General features: G+C 34.3%; 1 protein-coding gene across 2 annotated transcripts in view; it reads left to right on the top strand.

Moving 5' to 3' along the window:
- The first annotated feature begins 266 nt into the window (after nt 1-266).
- Nucleotides 267-19,206, top strand: part of GLIPR1L1 (GLIPR1 like 1) — a 47,533-nt gene continuing 28,593 nt past the window's right edge. For both annotated transcript variants that reach the window (XM_003927813.4, XM_003927812.4), the window contains exons 1-3: nt 267-482; nt 11,074-11,319; nt 15,098-15,198. In XM_003927813.4, coding sequence (XP_003927862.1) covers nt 312-482; nt 11,074-11,319; nt 15,098-15,198 — 518 coding nt within the window. In that variant the 5' untranslated portion in view covers nt 267-311. The remainder of the gene's footprint in view (nt 483-11,073; nt 11,320-15,097; nt 15,199-19,206) is intronic.

The following is a 19,206-nucleotide window of genomic DNA, read 5'->3' as shown; positions in this document are numbered from 1 at the left end:
TCCGGGCGCGCTCTGCCGGTTACAGACTGGATCCACAGAAAGCAGTTTGGAGTTTGGGTGGTTGAAACTCCCAGCACCAGAGGGCGACTCCGAGCTTTCCCCTGTAGCCCAGGGCTATGCAGAAGGCGAACCCAGCTGCCTGTTCCTCCCCACAGCGACACTGACGAGGGGATCCGGCCTGCAGGGCATCCCCGCGCTGGACGGGAGCCTGTGCCGGAGGGCGGAACCAAGGGAGAGTGTGGTGTCGGGGGACGGGAAATCCGGTTGCCCCGGCCGTTACCGGTCGGTCTGGGCATCCTCCACATCCTTCCATGGCTCTAAAGAACTTCAGTCGTTTATGGACCTTGTGTCTGTGTTTGGTGGCCACTGGATCTTCCAAAATCCCATCTATCACTGACCCACACTTTATAAACGACTGTGTCGAAGCCCACAACGAATGGCGGGGCAAAGTCAACCCTCCGGCGGCCGACATGAAATACATGGTGAGAAAGAACCGAGGCTGGGCTCTTACATCTCTGGCTCATCCTCAGGTATCTGGGTGGTAATTTCACGGACTTACTTGTACTAACTCAGTCCGGACTTCCTATATATGCAGTTAAAAAAACAACAACAACAACAACAAAATCACGCCTTGTCTGGGCTGTCTTCTCCAGAGTCATGCTCGTAGTAAACAGGAAAGGAAGATTCCTTGAAGCCGTTCCTTGTCTCTTGCCGGGAAGGCGGGTTGCTGGGGCGGTGTTTGGAGGTTGCTTTGTTGCACCACTAAGGTTATGAGTACTTCACACAGGATTATTTTGTTTCCTTTCCTCCATTTTTTGGCTAGCATTTTTCATCCCACACAACCAAGATACAAGATACTGAAGAAATACCCCAGGAATGGAGATTGTCTTCTCTTACTTATTTTTATATCATGTGAATCCAAGATCAAAACAACACTTCATGTGTAGTATTCATCTGAAAAGAAAAATTACAAGAATGAGAATATTGAAATCAGTTGAACTACATCAGATAGTCATTTTCATGAAAAATAAAAAATATATAAAATTTAATTCCAAAATCATTGAACTAATTGTGTACTTTGCAGACCTCCATCATATAGATAATAAGGCAAAAGACTGTACTCTAATGAAGAATAAGCATAAAAACCATTGGAGTATTAAAATAATTCATAGAATTTACAAAATGTTAAATACTTCACAATGAATTGTATGACTGGAAATTATCCTTGCATTTTAACTTTTTCTTGTTTGTAAATACGATATTATTATAAATAGAAACGTTGATAGTCTATTTTATGTACTGTGCAGATGTAGATAAATTATAACTCCTATCTATTCAGCTTTCCACTTTTCTATCCAATGGAAAACAAAATGTTAGTCATTATAAAATCATAACTCTGGCACTAAAATAAATTCAAAACTGTACTATCCTACTGTGTAAGAAAATTATATTTTGTTGGGGGAGAAAGATTCGAATAGATATTGGAAATGAAACAAGAATAAATTCATCTTTTTAACGCAGAATTGTTAAGGCATTTTAATACATAATGCTTACTAGCTTGGGGTTGTCAAAGGCATAAATGACCTAAATAAATCTTCAACTCAATTCAGAAATGCTGATATTAGTAGTGATATGGGTGATGTCCTTAGAGTTTTATTGTATATTGTATGATTTAAAAAAAGAGTAAATGTGGGGGTTAAATATAATAAATATTCTTTATATTTCTTTTGTACTCATTGACTATTTAAAGCAAATGTGATAACAATGAATTGTGGAGTTTATAATAATGTAGAAACAAAACACATTATAATCAATGCATAAAAAATGAAGAGCTGCATCAATAGAATTATTCTGCTGAAAGTTCCTTATATTGTTAAGAATTACATTAATATTTCCAGATGGACCATGAGATGTTAAGAATGCATATTTTAATATCTAGAATAACCACTAAAAATACAAAGAAGTTAAGTTAAAAAATCCAGTAGATAGAATACTAAAAGGACTTTATTAATTTTTGCAAAACAGGAACAAGGAACAAAAGAACAAAGAGGGAATCAATTAAAAATAGCAAATGGTAGGCCAAAACTTAACCATGTTAAAATTATATTAAATGCAAATGACTACTACATACTTTAATTAAAAATAGAGACTATCAGATGATTCATGCTTCTGTAACAGAAACATATCACAAACAGGATTAAAGTAAAAAGATGGAAAAACATATTATGCAAACTCTAAAATTACGATAGAGTCACTACATTTACAGCTACCAAAGTAGGTTTTAAGACAAGGAGAACTACTAGAAATAAAAGGAGATATTTAGGAATAATAAAAGGGCCAATTAAACAAAAGACAACAATCTTTAATGCAAATAAATGTAATAATGTATCTTACTATACAAAAATTGGCAAAAGTAAAGGGGACAAAGAGACAAAACAGTCATAGAGATTTTAACCTTAGTGAATAAGAAAACAAGTAGATAAAAATCAGTAAAAATAAAAAAAGATTAAATGAATATTTTAGGAAAGAAAAACAGTTAAAAATCAAGACCTATTCTTTCAACTCAAGAAGGTAGGAAACGAGTGTAAATTAAGCAAAAGAAAAATAAAACTAAAGATGAGCATAATTTGATGAAATTAAAAGTAAAAGTATGATGGACAAAAATCAATAATATCAAAAGTTGGTTTTAAAACTACATATGAATAAAATTTCTAAACTAGCAAAGAAAAGATTAATGAAGAAAATTAACTCAAAAATTAATTTTAGAAATGGAAAATCACTTTTAAAAAACTCCAAACATCAAATGGATAGAGAATATTTTGAAGAACTTTATGCCAATAAATTTGATAACACAAAGAAAATAAATGGACAAATATATTGAAAATCAAAATTTTATAAAATTGGCAATATTTTTATATGTTGTTTATTGAAGGATTACTAGTGAAGAAGTTCATAACATGCACTAGTTTTAACGTACAATAATTTTTTACATATGTACATGTCAGTGAAACTACTACTTACATCAAAATTGGAATTTTATTTCATATATGGTTGCCATGTTTTTTGTCACATAAAGTCTCATAAATACTGCATTCTGTACTATATGTTTTACAAAGTAACATATTAAATGCTTGAACTTTGCCAAATAAAAGTATTGCTCATTATTTTTATTTCTTTGATTTATATTATTATTTTTCAGTATTATATTCTTTGTCTTGTACAAATCAAAGAATCCTGGGTTAGAGATTGATTTTGAACCAAGTATAAATCTTTTAACAGGGATATTTAACCAATTTATGAATGAGATCATTCATTTGCATCCTCTTCAATTTAAATAGTCTTATGCCATTACCTAAATTAGATATGTAATTTAAAATATTTTTAACAGAAAATTCAGGTGAATTCTAAGAAAAAAGCAACACCAATTTTATTCAAGTCTCTTTGCGAAACTGAAAAAGAAAACCTTTTGGAACTTTGTTTATTTTTGAGATGGAGTTTCGCTCTTGTTACCCAGGCTGGAGTGCAATGGCGTGATCTTGGCTCACCGCAACCTCTGCCTCCTGGGCTTTTGGAACATTTTTAAGTCAAGTTTTACCCTGACACCAAACCAGACATAACATTACAGGTTAGAAAGTTATAGCTCAATGTAGATGCACAAAATCTTCAATGAAATTATAGTTAATTTAATCCAGCAACATATATAAAGAATATTGTATCTTAAGATTTACCTCATGAATAAAATGTTGGATTAGGAATTGAAAATTAATCAACATAATCAGTACCAAAACTGGAAACACCATTAAGAGAAAAATCCCCAGAAAATGAAGAAACTGAGAAATCTGACTTGGATTCGGGGAATTTAATCTCTGTTTACAATTTGTCATTCTTAACAGATTAAATGAGAATTATATGATCATCTCAACAGAGTCAGGAAAACCATTTGGTAAAACTCTGTATCAATTTATTTTATTTCACTTATTTTTTTAAATTTTTTCCTGTAGGTTTTTTTTTTTTTAAAATAGTTTTGGGGAAACAGGTGGTGTTTGGTTGAAATGGAAAATTTTTTGTTTTGTTTTTTTCAACTTTTAAGTTCTGGGGTACATGTGCAGGATGTGCAGGTTTGTTATACAGTTAAACTGCCATGGTGGTCTGCTGCAGAGATAAACCAATCACCCATGTATTAAGCCCAGCATCCTATTAGCTATTCTTCCTGATGCTCTCTCTCCTTCCAACCCCACCTGCCTACAGGCCCCAGTGTGTGTTGATCTCCCCAGGTGTCCATGTGTTCTCATCGTTCAGCTGCCTTACAAGTGAGAAAATGGGATGTGTGGTTTTTGGTTCCTGCATTAGTTTGCTGAGGGTAACACCTTCTAGCTCTTTTCATGTCCCTGCAAAGGACATGGTCTCATTCCTTCTTATGGTTGTGTAGTATTCTATGGTGTATATGTAGCATTATTTTGTTTATCCAATCTATCATTGATGGGCATTTAGATTGATTCCATGTCTTTGCTATTGTGAATAGTGCTGCAGTGAATATACATGTGCATGTATGTTTATAATAGAATGATTTATATTCCTTTGGGTACCTAACCCAGTAATGGGATTGCTGGGTCAAATGGTATTTCTGACTGTAGATCTCTGAGAAATTGCCACACTGTCCTCTACAGTGGGTAAAGTCATTTACACTTCCACCAACAATGTAAAAATGTTCCTTTTTTTCCACAACTTTGCCAGCAGGCGTTGTTTCTAGATTTTTAATCATCGCCATTCTGACTGGCATGAAATGGTATCTCATTGTGGTTTTTATTTGCATTTTTCTAATGATTAGTGATGTTCAGCTTTTTTCATTTGTTTGTTGGCCACATGTAGGTCTTCTTTTGAGAACTGTCTGTTCATGTCCTTTGCCCACTTTTTAATGGTTTTTTTTTTCTTGTAAATTTATTTAATCTGCTTATAGACTCTGAATATTAGACCTTGGTAGGATGGCTAGATTGCAAAAATTTTCTATCATTCTGCAGGTTGTCTGTTCACTCTGATGATAATTTCTTTTGCTCTGCAGAAGCTCTTTAGTTTAATTAGATCCCATTTGTCCAGTTTTGTTTTTGTTGCAATTGCTTTTGATGCTTTTATCATGAAATATTTGCCCATGCCTATGTCCTGAATGGTATTGCCTAGATTTTCTTGTAGGGTTTTTACAGTTTTAGGTTTCACATTTAAGTCTTTAATCCATCTTGAGCTAATTTTTGAATAAGGTGTAAGGAAGGGGTCCAGTTTCAGTTTCCTGCATATGGCTAGCCAGTTCTTCCAGCAAAAATATTATTTACAGATAATTTCTGAGATTTTGGTGCATCCATCACCTGAGTAGTGTACACTGTACCCTGAGTGTAGACTTTTATCCTTCCCCTCACTCCCACCCTCCCCATTGAATCTCCAAAGTCCATAATTCTTATGCCTTTGGGTCCCCATAGCTTAGCTCCCACTTATAATTGAGAAAATACAATGTTTCATTTTTCATCCCTGAGTTATTTCAATTAGAATAATGGTCTCCAACTCTATCCAGGTTGCTGCAAATGCCATTATTTTCTTCCTTTTTATGGCTGAGTAGTATTCCATTAATATGTATCTGTTTTATACATACATATATATAAAATATATAGGCATATATTTTATACACATATAAATATATTTGTATATATTTATATTTTATATATGTACATAAAATATAAATATATAAATTTTATATGTAGGAGAGATCCAAGATGGCTGATCACTAACAGCTCGGGATTGTAGCTCCCACTGAAAGCGCTAAGAATGAGAGGACGCCACACCTTCACATGAATTCTTGTTGCTCACGCACCAGGAGATTCCCAGCGGAGGAGCCCCACGGGTCGCCAGCGCGACTCTTGTGACCGGCGAGGCAGTTTTGCCGGCGCCTTGGAGCGACGGTTCTTGGTGCAGAGTCGGAAAAGCACCATTAATCTTAACGCCGCTGATTTGGTCGGTGCAGTGGGTTGCTCAGATTTCGGCGCTGAGAATCAGTAAGTTGGACGTCCACTCAGAAACCTAATTACAAAGACGGTGAATTCAAAGACCACAGATGGATAAATTTATAACGAAGGGAGGAAAACGGCCAAAAAAGGCTGAGAATGCCCAAGATCAGAACGCCTCTTCCTCAGCAGGGGATCCCAGTTCCTCATCAGCAATGGAACAAGGCTTGATGGAGAACGAGTGTGTTCCAATTACAGAAGCAGCCTTCAAAATGTGGATAATGAGAAACTTCTGTGAATTAAAAGAACTTGTTTTAACCCAATCTAAAGCAACTAAGAACTTTGAAAAAAGATTTGACGAAATGTCAACAAGAATACACAATTTAGAGAGGAATATAAGTGAATTGATGGAGCTGAAAAACACAATAGGAGAACTTCGTGAAGTATGCACAAGTTTTAACAGCCGAATTGATCAAGCAGAAGAAAGGATATCAGAGGTCGAAGACCAACTCAATGAAATAAAACAAGAAGACAAGATTAGAGAAAAAAGGATACAAAGGAACGAGCAAAGTCTCCAAGAAATATGGGACTATGTGAAAAGATCTAATCTACGCTTGATAGGTGTACCTGAATGTGACGAAGAGAATGAATCCAAGCTGGAAAATACGCTTCAGGACATTATTCAGGAAAATTTTCCCAGCCTAGTAAGGCAGGATAATATTCAACTCCAGGTAATACAGAGAACACCACAGAGATATTCCTCAAGAAGAGCAACTCCAAGGCACATAATCGTTAGATTCACCAGGGTTGAAATGAAGGAGAAAATACTAAGGGCAGCCAGAGAGAAAGGTCAGGTTACCCACAAAGGGAAGCCTATCAGACTTACAGCAGATCTCTCAGCAGAAACCCTGCAAGCCAGAAGAGAGTGGGGGCCAATATTCAACATCCTTAAAGAAAAGAACTTTCAACCCAGAATTTCACATCCAGCCAAACTAAGCTTCACATGTGAAGGAAAAATAAAGTTTTTTGTGAATAAGCAAGCACTCAGAGATTTCATCACCACCAGGCCTGCTTTACAAGAGCTTCTGAAAGAACCACTACACATATGAAAGGAACAAACAGTATCAGCCTTTCTAAAAAAATTATCAAAAAGAGCATCAATATAATGAAGAATTTACATCAACTAATGGACAAAATAGCCAGCTAATGGCAGTATTAAACTCACATATATTATTATTAATTCTAAATTTAAATTGACTAAATCCCCCAATCTAAAGACAGGCAATTTGAATAAAAAACTAAGGCCCATCGGTATGCTGCATCCAGATCCATCTCGCATTCGAGGATACACAAAGACTCCAAACAAGGGATGGAGAAAGATTTGCCAACCAAACGGAGAGCTGAAATAAATAAATGAAAAGCAGAAGTTGCAATTAAGCGACAAAGATCAAAGGAAGCAAGGAGGGACGTTATATGATGGTAAGGGGATCAATGCAACAACAAGAAGAGCTAAAGATCCTAAATGTGTACGCACCCAATGCAGGAATGCGCAGACGTACGGGACTTATGGAGAGACTTAGACTCCCACATAATAATAGTGGGAGACTTCAACATTAATATTAGACAGATCAATGAGACAGAAAATTAACAACGGTATTCAGGACTTGAACTCAGATCTGGAACAAGTAAATGTAATTAACATTTATAGAACTCTGCACTTTAAATATACAAAATATACACTCTTATCAGTACCACATCATATCAACTTAGAAGTTTAAAAGAAATCTTGGTTGGCTCCTTGTTTGCTATTCTCTTCCCTCATTTTCTTTCATGCCTCCATTATTAAGGACAATTATAGGCATACCCATATTTAGACTGCATTCTAGCCCGGGCAATAAAGCAATACCCCCATCCTCTCTCCTTCTTCCTCTTTCTCTTTCTTCCTCTTCTTTATTCTTTAAAAAAAAAAAAAAATTTATATGTATAAATAAAATAGAAAATATAATATAAATATAAAATTTTACATTTATATTTTACCATACATATAGAAAATATAAATATATACAAAACATGCATTTTATATATGTATGATAAAATATAAATATATACAAATATATATACACATATAAATATATACAAATATATTTATATTTTATTCATATATAAACATATTTTGCGTGTGGTATATATATTTTTTACTTATATATTATATATATATGTCCATATATAAATAAAATATATGTATATACACACGCCACATTTTCTTTATGAACTTGTTGGTTGATGGACATTTAGACTGTCTCCATATTTTTAGAATTGCAAATTATGCAGCTAATAAACATGCATGTGCAAATGTCTTTTTCATAAAATGTCTTCTTTTCCTCTAGGTACACTTTTGACAAAGATGCAAAAGTAATTTAGTGGAGCAAGGATATTCTATTCAAGAAATGGTGTTGAAATACCATTTAAAACATATAAGGAAAATAAACTTTGACCTAATGTTTACACCTTGTACAAAAATTAACACAAAATGACTCATAAATTTAAATGCAAAGCATAAAACTACTAGAAGAAAAACAGGAGAAAATCCTCAGGACATAGGGCTAGATGAAACTTCTAATCAAATGAATAATTTCAATTTTGATCACAACCAGAAACTATTTTTAAAAAGTCAACAAATTGGACCTCATCAAAATAAAAAACTTCTACTTTCTAAAGCACTCTGTTAAGAGAGAACAAACTACAAACTAGGAGAAAATATATTCAAACCGTATATGAGAAACAACTATCTAGAGAAAGAGCTCTCAAAACTCAACAGTAAAAAAAAAAAAAAAAAAAAAATCAATTAATAAATGAACAGAAGACTGACATTTCACCGCAGAGATATACAGATGGAAAACAAGTATGTGAGACATGTTAAACATCATTAGCCATTAGTGAAATGCAAATTAAAACCACAAGGACATATCACTACTTACCAATTAGAAAAGCAAAAGTAAAAAATATTGACAATACCAAATACTGGTGAAGATATGGAGAAAATTTATCTGTCATACTTTTCTGGTCGAAATGCAAAATGGTATATGCCAATCTAGGAAATAGTTTGGCAGTTTCAAAAAAAAGAAAAAAAAACACCTAAACGTACACTTACATAGGACTTACACTTGCAATTGCACTTGTGAGGACTTTTTCCTTTTACTTTTTTTCTAGAAAAAGGAAAACTTATTGCTACAGAAAAATCTGCTCACAAATATTTATGGAAGCTTTGTTTGTAGTAGCTCAAACTTGTAAACATCCAAATTTCCATCAATAGGTGAAAGTTAAACTCTGATACATCTGAACCATGGAATAGTACTTGACATAAAACGGAACAAACTATCAACACATGGAACATCCCCGTGGCTCTCAAAGGCATTATGCCGAGTGAAGAAAAGCCAATCTCAAAGCGGTTACATACTTTGGGATTCTATTTACATAACTTTCTTTAAATAACAAAATTTCATAACTGAAAAACACACTGGTGATTGCCAGGGGGCTAAAGAAAGTGGAGGTAGTGAGTGGGTGTGACTTAACGGGTTAGCATGAAGGATTCTTGTGGTGTTGAAACAGTTCTGTATCTAGATATTGTGGGAGTGATTATTTTAACTAATACAGGTGATAAAATTGCAAAAATAAATGCATGTAAAACTACTGAAATCTTTAAAAAGTCTGTGGATCGTACCAATGTCAATTTCTTATTTTTATATTATGCTATTGTTACAAAAAACAGTATCATTGGGAAAACTAGGTGAAGTCCACACAGGATTCCTGTGACCTATTTTTGTAATTTCTTGTTGAATTTATAATCAGTTAAAAATAAAAAGATGTTTACAAATAATCTTGGCAAATATACCTATATTAAGGCTGTTGCTTTTGTCATGAGTTGCTTCTGGACTCTATTCTGTTCCATTGAGCTGTTTGTCTACCCATGTGTCAACATGACAATATCTTAATATAGCCTTATGATAAATATCAATATCTGGTAGAGAAAGTCTCCAGTTTTGTTCTGCATTTAAAAGACTGTCTTAACTTTACCTGGAATATCACATTTCCACATAAATTTTGTAATTTATTTCCGCCCCTAAAAAAGCTACTTGGAGTTTGATTTGAAGTAAAATTGTATGTCATAATTAATATTGGTTTGCAATATAGAATATTCTGGTACATGATCATTTCATATCTGTCCATTTATTTCTTTTAAATTTTATTTCAGTGATGTTTTTGCAGTTTTCAGCATAGAGATTTTGTATCTCATTGAATTTATTTATACATATTAGATGTTTTGAAGCTATTCATTTGTAGAATATACATAGAGATATAATAGATTTTTACATATTTTCCTTGTATTGTTCAACTTCAGTAAATTCATTTATTTTTTACAGTATTGTTTATGTATTCATTTAAATTCTTAAGTATCCAGTCATGTAATCTGTGAATAATGATAGATCCCAATCCTTATACATTTTATATGTTTTGTCTTATATATTTACAGCTCATGTATTTTATTATGCTTCCTAATTTCTTGTACAATGAATAGAAATAACAAGGGCAGATACCTTGTTTCATTCCTAAACTTGAGGGAAAGTTTTAATATTTCACCATTTGAAAAGATTTTTGTCTGGCTGTTTGTTTGTTTGTATATCCTCTTGATCAAATTAAGGGTATTTCTTTCTTTCTATTCCCAGGTTTTTGTCCTTTTTAATTATCAGTGAATATTTATCCTTTAATTGTGATAAAGTAACATGATCTTCTGAATTACCAGACTTTGAATTCTGGCTTAATCACATTCAGATTTATTTGTTCAGTGATGCTAATGTAGGATATCTGCTACGTACTGGTAATATAGCAATGAACTGTCATAGAGTGAGTATAAATAAGTATTTTTTTGAAGTATAACTTAAAAAAATGACTGTGAACATAATAAATACCAAAGAAAACCTCTCTTACTAAAATAATAAATTTAAGCAAAATTTAATTGATTAAAATAATTATAATTTTAATACAAATACTTATGCGCTATTCAATTTAAATTATTTTTATCTTTCAGGTTTGGGATAAAGGTTTATCAGAAGTGGCTCAAACATGGGCAAAACAGTGCAAATCTGGACATAGCAGCTGTTTGGATGTATCATATGGATGTTATGCACCGCTTGAATTTATTGGAGAAAATATCTGGTCAGGTGGAATAAAGTTATTCACACCAAAACAGGCCATTGCTCTTTGGTATAATGAAACCAAATTTTATGATTTTAATAGTCTGTCATGTTCCGAAGTTTGTAGCCATTATACACAGGTAAATATTTGACATCTTATTGATTAGTTCTTATTTGTGTATATTTTAATTGCCAAAAAGTTATTTTAGTATTTTTTTCTGAGTTTCTCTTGAGCTACCAGAAAACTCGGCTTCATTTGAGAGATATTTATACTGGAAACAGAATTTTATGAATTGAGTTTGTTTTCTCTGAACTTTAAAAATCTTGCTCCGCTGTCATCTTACTTGCACTGCTTCTAACAAGAAATCCGCTGTAATCCTCGTATTTTTCTGTATGCAAAGTGCCTTTATTTTTCTGACTATCGTTAAATTTTTCCTGTTACCATAGGTCCTGAGCAATTTAATAATAATATACCAAAGTTTTCTTCATGTTTCTTGCACGTAGTTCATTGGCCTTTTTGAAGTTATAAGTGTATAGCTTAAATCAAATTTAGAAAATTGTTGGCCATTGTTTCTGGAAATACTTATTTCTCTCACTCTCTCTCTTCTCCTTCCAGTGTCCAGTAACTCATGTAGAAAACCACTTGAAGTTTCCCCACAGTATATTGATGCTCTTGTCTCTTTTTCCTTGATTTTTTTCTCTCAGTGATTAAAGTACTTTTATTGCTACATAATTAAATTTCCTAATCTATTCTTCTGTTATGTTTAGTCTACTGTTAATCCCAGTTTGTTTTCAATCTTATATCTTAAAGTTTGTATCTTTACAAGTTTCATATTTTTACATTTTCAATGAATAAACCTAATATGTTTGCTCTTTCATCTAGTTTTTTAAGCATAAGACATAGAGTTGTAATAATTAATATTTTCCCTGCTAGCTCTAGTATCTATGTTAGCTCTGTGTTAGTTTCAATTGATTAATTTTTCTCTTTGTAACAAATCAAATTTTCTTCCCTCATATCATATTGGGTAAATTTTATTTTATTCCATATTCCCAATATTGTACATTTTGCCTTGTTGGGTGCTGGATTTATTTGTATATAATATATATTCTTGAGCTGTCTTTTTGGGTACAGCTAAGTAACCTGAAATTTATTTGATCCTCTTTGTTCCTGCTTTTAAAATATGTTAGGTAGAGTAAAAGTAGTGTTTAATCTAGAGCTGATAATGATCTCTCACTACTGAAGCAAGGTTTTTCTGTACATTCTATCTAATGCCTTGAGAATTATTAAATTGTCAAATTTGGAAAGTGGAAATAGGTCCTATGTCTGGCTTTGTGTAAACCTTGGTATTATTTCCTGTAGTTCTTGTAAATGGGTCATCTTCAGCCCTAGACTAGTTTCTACACATGCATGTTTTGATTAGTATTTTGCTGAACAGATGATGAGGACCCTCTGCACATTGCTCTAGTATGTCACTGTACAATTCTCACCTCTTCGGTACTGTGCCATTTAAACTTCTCCATCCTTGGTCTCCCCCAGATTCTCAATCAGACTCTCTCAACTATAATCTGGAAACTGTCTCCAGACAATAAACCAGAACAATTATACAGTTTACATCTTTTTTCTCCAAATATCAGAGGTATTATGTTGTGCTGCCTAATGTCTTGAAAACTGTTATTTCCTATTATTTTCCCAATTTTTAAAATTATGTCAGGTCCGAGTGTAAATGTCTCTAAAATTTATCTTTTGGCCAAACTTTAATTCCAGATATGATACTGAGCCCCTAGGAGAGCCTGTTAAAGCAATAGAAAGGTTCATCTTCTTTTTTAAACTTACTCATTTCTCTAAGTTGAATTCCTATACAGGGACTTAAAGTCATTCTTATCAGACGTGCAGTGAACAAATAATAGCAACTTCCATGTTCCCTTTATGTTCATTCTTCATTCAACAACAGGATGTTCTAAGTCTAGACAATCTTCAGGATATCAGGAAAGACATTGGTAGAGAATATAGTTTGGCTATTACCCAGAAAATTGAGAGAATGAATCAAATGTCAGATGTCTTGATAACAAAAGGATGCAAAATCCCTAATATGGCATCAAGGCTGAGTCATAGCTTTTATATATCCTTTCTGTTCTCTTTTGCTGTAAAGAAAAAAAAAAAAGCCTGTTCCCAAATGCCCCTTTTCCCTTAGTATTGCTAGATCAGAAAGGGGAGCTTACTCTTCATTGGCTAGTTTACACACGAGGTTAAATAATTAGGAATGATTATATTCTTATGAAATCAACAACTATATCTTGCTTAATGTTCTAAACAAGAGAGAGTTTTCTTGCATTTACCACCTACTGATATTCATATTAGAGTTACATCCAATGTTCATATTAATATTACATTGTTTCTTTAATGAAAGCAATATATCATAAACCTACATAGTCAACATTTATTTTCACCATTCCAAGAGCCCTCCAAAAGTCACAATTAAGAGAGAATAGAATTTCATGGTGTACTCATGAGCCAAATTATTAAACATGATTTTTTTGAAATATGTATTTTAGTTTTATTGTTTATTAATTGTTTAAAACATTCAAAAGGAAAACACTCTTTTAATGATCTCACTTTATCTCATTTCTTTAAGTGGGAAACTACCCCAGAATTGATCTGTCACTTAGCAAAATCACACAGATGGCTGAAAGCGAAACTAATTTTTTTTTTTTTTTTTTTTTGAGCTAGAGTCTCTCCCTGTCACCAGGGCTGGAGTGCAATGGCGCGATCTCAGCTCACTGCAACCTCCTCCTCCCGGGTTCAAGGGTTCAAGCAATTCTCCTGCCACAGCCTCCTGAATAGCTGGGATTTCAGGTGTGTGCCATTGCACTTGGCTAATTTTTGTATTATTAGTAGAGAAATGGTTTCGCCATTTTGGCCAGGCTGGTCTTGAACACCTGACTTCATGATGTGTCTGCCTAAGCCTCCCAAAACTCATTTTTAAATTCTCAGTTCACTGTGTTTTTCTTGCACTTTACTGCCTCTCAGGCAAACAAAAAGGCAATAAAATATATTTTGCAAAACTATTGATTCTGGCTAGAACAAGCCTATGGAAAAAAATTGACTGATACATCAATTTGTGAAATAGGTTAGTATGTTTTGCTAATAAAGTAAAATAAATGAGATCAGAAACTTGTGTTGTCAAAATTCCTTGGATTATTTTTCAAATGGAGTAAATTAATGTTTTCTTCCCTTTTGTGTTTATTTCGAAAATGAAAAAAAAATTATTCTATCATTGTCACAAAAATATAGTAAGGTTCCTATCTTCCATAACTAGTTTTCCATAGAAGTCTTTTTCCTTTTGCATAACTTTGCTATTTTTTGCAACTAGATAAAAATTAAGATTTAACATCCTTATGGCAGGCATCTTTGAAAATCAACTCAATACGTTTTTTAATCCTTACTTTGTGACTTGACAAAGGTAAGAATATGATTAAGATTGCAAAATTTTAAATGTAATTATAAATTATGTAGAATTTTTCTGAGAAAAACAAATAAATATGTTATTGTTTTCATTTACAGTCTGATTTTAATATTGTTTGTATTATATATCCATAGGTAGAATTAAAGTGTATTTCATAAATAATCTAGAAGAAATTATTTTATATATTATACTATTAATTTGGCTATATATTATATTCTTGTTTTGATTTATGAGAATTACGAGTAAGGAAAAACTAGCTAGGTAGCACTCATGAAAGCAGCCCTAATAAAATAAAAATTTTAAACCAAATACAGAAATTACGAAAAATATATAACTAATAAATATTTGTGTACATTCTTTTTTGTAGCATGAAAAAGATTAGAGCAATTCTCAAAATGCATTGTTTGCATAGAAATGTTTTGCATGTTTTATCTTGAAATGCCTTTCTTTATAGGTAGTTTGGGCCAAATCAGTTTATCTTGGTTGTGCGGCTGCAGCATGTCCTGATGTTGGGGGAGCTTCATCTGTGGTATTTGTATGCAACTACGGACCTGCGTAAGTTATCTTCCCTTAAAAATATTTTAATTGAAATTAATGTTTATGATGGTTGCCAAATAAAAGGATCTTCTGCTAGAGACAAGTGTATTTTTGATAAGTGATGGCTCCCTCTACAATGCTAATTCAAATGAGGTAGGTGAAAATAGAAGATGGTGATAGAATATTGCTTTATTTAAAGAAAAAACTATACCTGTCATAAAATATTTAAACTTGAGAGAGAAAATGATGGAGGCTGTTAGGTTAAAAAAGAAAGACATAATATAAAATACATTGCCACTGTAATATATAAATACTGAAGTACAAAAAGGCAGCCAGATGCTTCTCTAATATAATATAAAATACATGGAATGAGAAAATGACTGAGAATGATTGTAAAAGCACACACTTTTAAGAAAAGAACAACACAACTTTAATCATCTTGCTGATAATTGCCTTATCTAAATGAAAAATTAGCATCAGTTGAATGGGAAACTCCAAAAATGAAATTCTAGAACTCAAATCCCAGTGGATCTCTACCAGGAAGAATATAAAAACAGTTAAAAACCTAACTCTTTAAAAAACATCAATTTAAAAATAAGCAGTAGAAAAGATAAAAACAAAGACAAAGAATAAATATGCAACATTGATGAAAAGGAGATGAGATATGCCAAAATTACTAGAGAGAGGCAGAAGTGTGTATATATCTCTCTGTATTTTCTTCCATAACCTCTCACTTGATTATGGAAAGTGAAAACAAGAATGATAAAGACAAATTCTCACAGCTTGGGGAAAGCAGAGTTTTTATAGATATCAGAGAAATTGTAAAACTGCTGGCACATTTATTATCATCTTTTCTCTTAAGTAGAAAATCATAAGATTTGACATGAAAAGAGAGTAATAATAAGGGATGGAAGCTCAAGATTTGATGAAAAAGCAGTTAAACATCATATTACTTTGAATAAATCAGGTTTGGGGTTCCAAACAAATTATGTATGTAACAGATTTCTTATGGATCTTGTGAAAGCATAAGAGGACATTGTTATGTCACCCCTGGCCAAGAGATGGGGGGCAAATATACTCTGTCACTTGAAACAAAAGTCAAAAAAACCAAAACAGATAAACCACATGAAGCAATGGTTTGTAAGACACTGGCCATAATACAACAATGGGCTGTGATCTCTGAAAAATAACAAAACAAGTTAGTCCTATAATTCCCCAGCTTCCTGTCTCAATGAAAGCTTTCAGGTCATAGCACATGAAATTACTAAGACAGAGTCTGGATGACTCCCTGAGTTGAAGAAATGGAGCTAAATGTATAGGAAGGCCAATACAGTTAGAGTTCATAGAAAAGAGTACTAGAGAAAAAAGAACTACACTCAGAGAGAACCCTAGAGAGCTGCAAAAGGCATTCTTTGTTTGATTAGCAGAGGATTGATTAGCACATGCATGTGAGGAAACAACTGCAGACCAGGTAAGAAGCATCTGAAAGAATAACAGGATACAGTTCTTTGCACTCACACAGGGAGCAGAACTAAACTGCACCAGACCCACCTAACAATTCATAATGTAAAACCTGAAAGGATCAAAATGTTCCCATATAACTTGACTGTATCCCATAAAAATAAAAATTAAAAAACCCTCAAGGAGGTTTACAGAAATCATAATGCCCAGCACCTAACACTTATAGTGCAATGTCTGGCTTCTAATGAAATATTACCAGCCATGTAAAGAGGGAAAAAAATAAGACATAATAAGAAGCTGAATCAATAAATTGAAACTAATGCAGAACTTATACAGATGTTACAATTAACAGAGAAAGACATTAAAATGGTTATTATAACTGTATTCCATATTTTTAAATGTTAAGCAAAGATATGAAAAATATTAAAAACAAGACTACAATGTCTGAGATTTTTTAGAAGTTAAAATTAATGGACATTTCCAGAAAAAGAGATTAATGGATTCAAAATCATAACATTAGAAATTATCCAAGGCAGTGATTCAGGAGTTCAAGGATGCAGTGAGCCATGATTGCCTTGGCAACAGAACAAGACTGTGTCTCTTTAAAAAAGAAAAGAAAAAATTTATCCAAGATAGAATCCATACAGGGCAAAAATATCCCCCCCCCCAAAAAAAAATGTGCATCAGTTAACTGTGATACAACTTTAGTGGAATTGGTTTCCTTAAAGGGGGTGAGATACAGAAAAATATTTAAAGAAATATGGTGCAAAACTTTCCAAGCTTAATGAAAATTTAAGTTCACAGATTGAAGAAGTTTACCAAACCCTAATCACAAGAAACATGAGGAAAAATGCACCAGGATAGCTTACAACCAAACATTTCAAAACTCATAATAAAGAAAAAAATCTTAAAAGTATCCAGAAAACAAAGACATGTTACATAGAGTGGAACAAAGATAAAGATGACAACAGTGGAGCAGTCAAGATGGCCAAATAGAATCAGCTCTAGTCTGCAACTTCCACTGAGAAGAACAAAAACAGCACGTGAATTCCAAATCTTCAATTGAGGCACCCAGGTTCTCTCACTGGGACTGACTAGCAGTTGGTGCAACCCATGGAGAACAAGGTAAAGCAGAGTGGAGTGGAGTTAGGGCCCACCTACCTGGGAACTGAACAGGGCAAAAGGAACTCCCTCCCCAAGCCAAGGGAGGTGGTGAGAGATTGTGCTACCATACCCTGAAAAACATGCTTTTCTCATGAATCCTTGCAACCCGTGCATCAGGAGATCCCCTCATGAGTACATGCCACCAAAGCCTTGGGTCCCAACAGAGCTGTGCAGACTCACAGCAGCAGCTTGGGTGGGCAGCACCTCAGGCAGGCACTGAGACATAGGAGTTTTTGCATACCCTGGCTTTAGGAACTCCAGTGAGGCAGGTGATCCATCAACGCTCATGGGAAGGGGGCTGAAGCCAGGAAGCCAAGTGACCTTGCTCAATGGCACAATATCCCATGGAACACCACAAGCTAAAACCCACTAGCTTGAAATCCCTGCTGGCCAGCAGGAAGGGCAGGCTGAATCCTGCCTAAGAAGACAGGGTCCTGGGAGGGAGAGGTGGCCGTTACCACTGTGGTTCCAGTTGGCCATTTTCACCTGCTGTTGGTGCCAGCAAGACTGAGTGGTTTGGACTAGGAGAAATTCCTCACAGCACAGCCCAGCACAGCACAGTCACTGTGAGTTCATGGCCAGACTGCTTCTTTAAGCGAGACCCTGACCCATTCCTTCTCACCAAGCAGGGCCTCCCTGAGGTATTTTTCAGCATCCCCAGCCAGGGGTTTATGGACAGATCTCTGATTTGTCTGAGAGAACCCCTTAGGAGAAAGGGCGGCTGTGGTATCATAGATCAGCAGCCTTAGCCTTTTCTACTAGCAAGCTTTGAGGAGTCCAGGTAGTCTGGACAAGGGAAATGCCTGCTTATTTAAGTGGTTCCAAGATCCCATTTTTCCTGACTGGGTGAGACCTCCTAACAAGGGTCTTCAGGCACTGCATACAGGTTCATTCTAGCAGGCATCAGGTCAATGCCCCTCTGGGACAGAGTGCCAGTAGAAGGATCAGGCTGCCATCTTTGATGTTCTGCAACCTCCACTGGTGATACCTCCAGGGGTCAGAAGGAGCCAGGTGAATAGGGTCTGGAGTAGGGCCAGAGCAAACCACAGCAGTCCTAGGGAAGACTGCTAAAAGAAGAACAAACAGAAAGCAAAAACAGAATCAATTTTAAAAGACCACGAAAACCCATCCAAAGGTCAGCAGACACAAAGATCAAAGGTAGATAAACCCTTGAAGATGAGAAAGAATCAGTGCAAAAATGCTGTAAACTCAACAAGCCAGAATCCCTCTTCACCTGCAAATGATCACAACACATCTCTAGCAAGGGCATAGAACTGGGATGAGGCTGAGCTGGATAAACTGACAGAAGTAGATTTCAGAGGATGGATAATAATGAACTTCACTGAGCTAAAGGAGCATGTTCTAACATATTGCAAAGAAGCTAAGAACCAGGATAAAACA

The sequence above is a fragment of the Saimiri boliviensis genome, chromosome 7 (genome assembly GCF_048565385.1).
Source record: "Saimiri boliviensis isolate mSaiBol1 chromosome 7, mSaiBol1.pri, whole genome shotgun sequence".
In the NCBI taxonomy this organism is placed as follows: domain Eukaryota; kingdom Metazoa; phylum Chordata; class Mammalia; order Primates; family Cebidae; genus Saimiri; species Saimiri boliviensis.
Note: the sequence above shows the minus strand (reverse complement) of the source record. Positions and strands in the feature narration are given on the sequence as shown.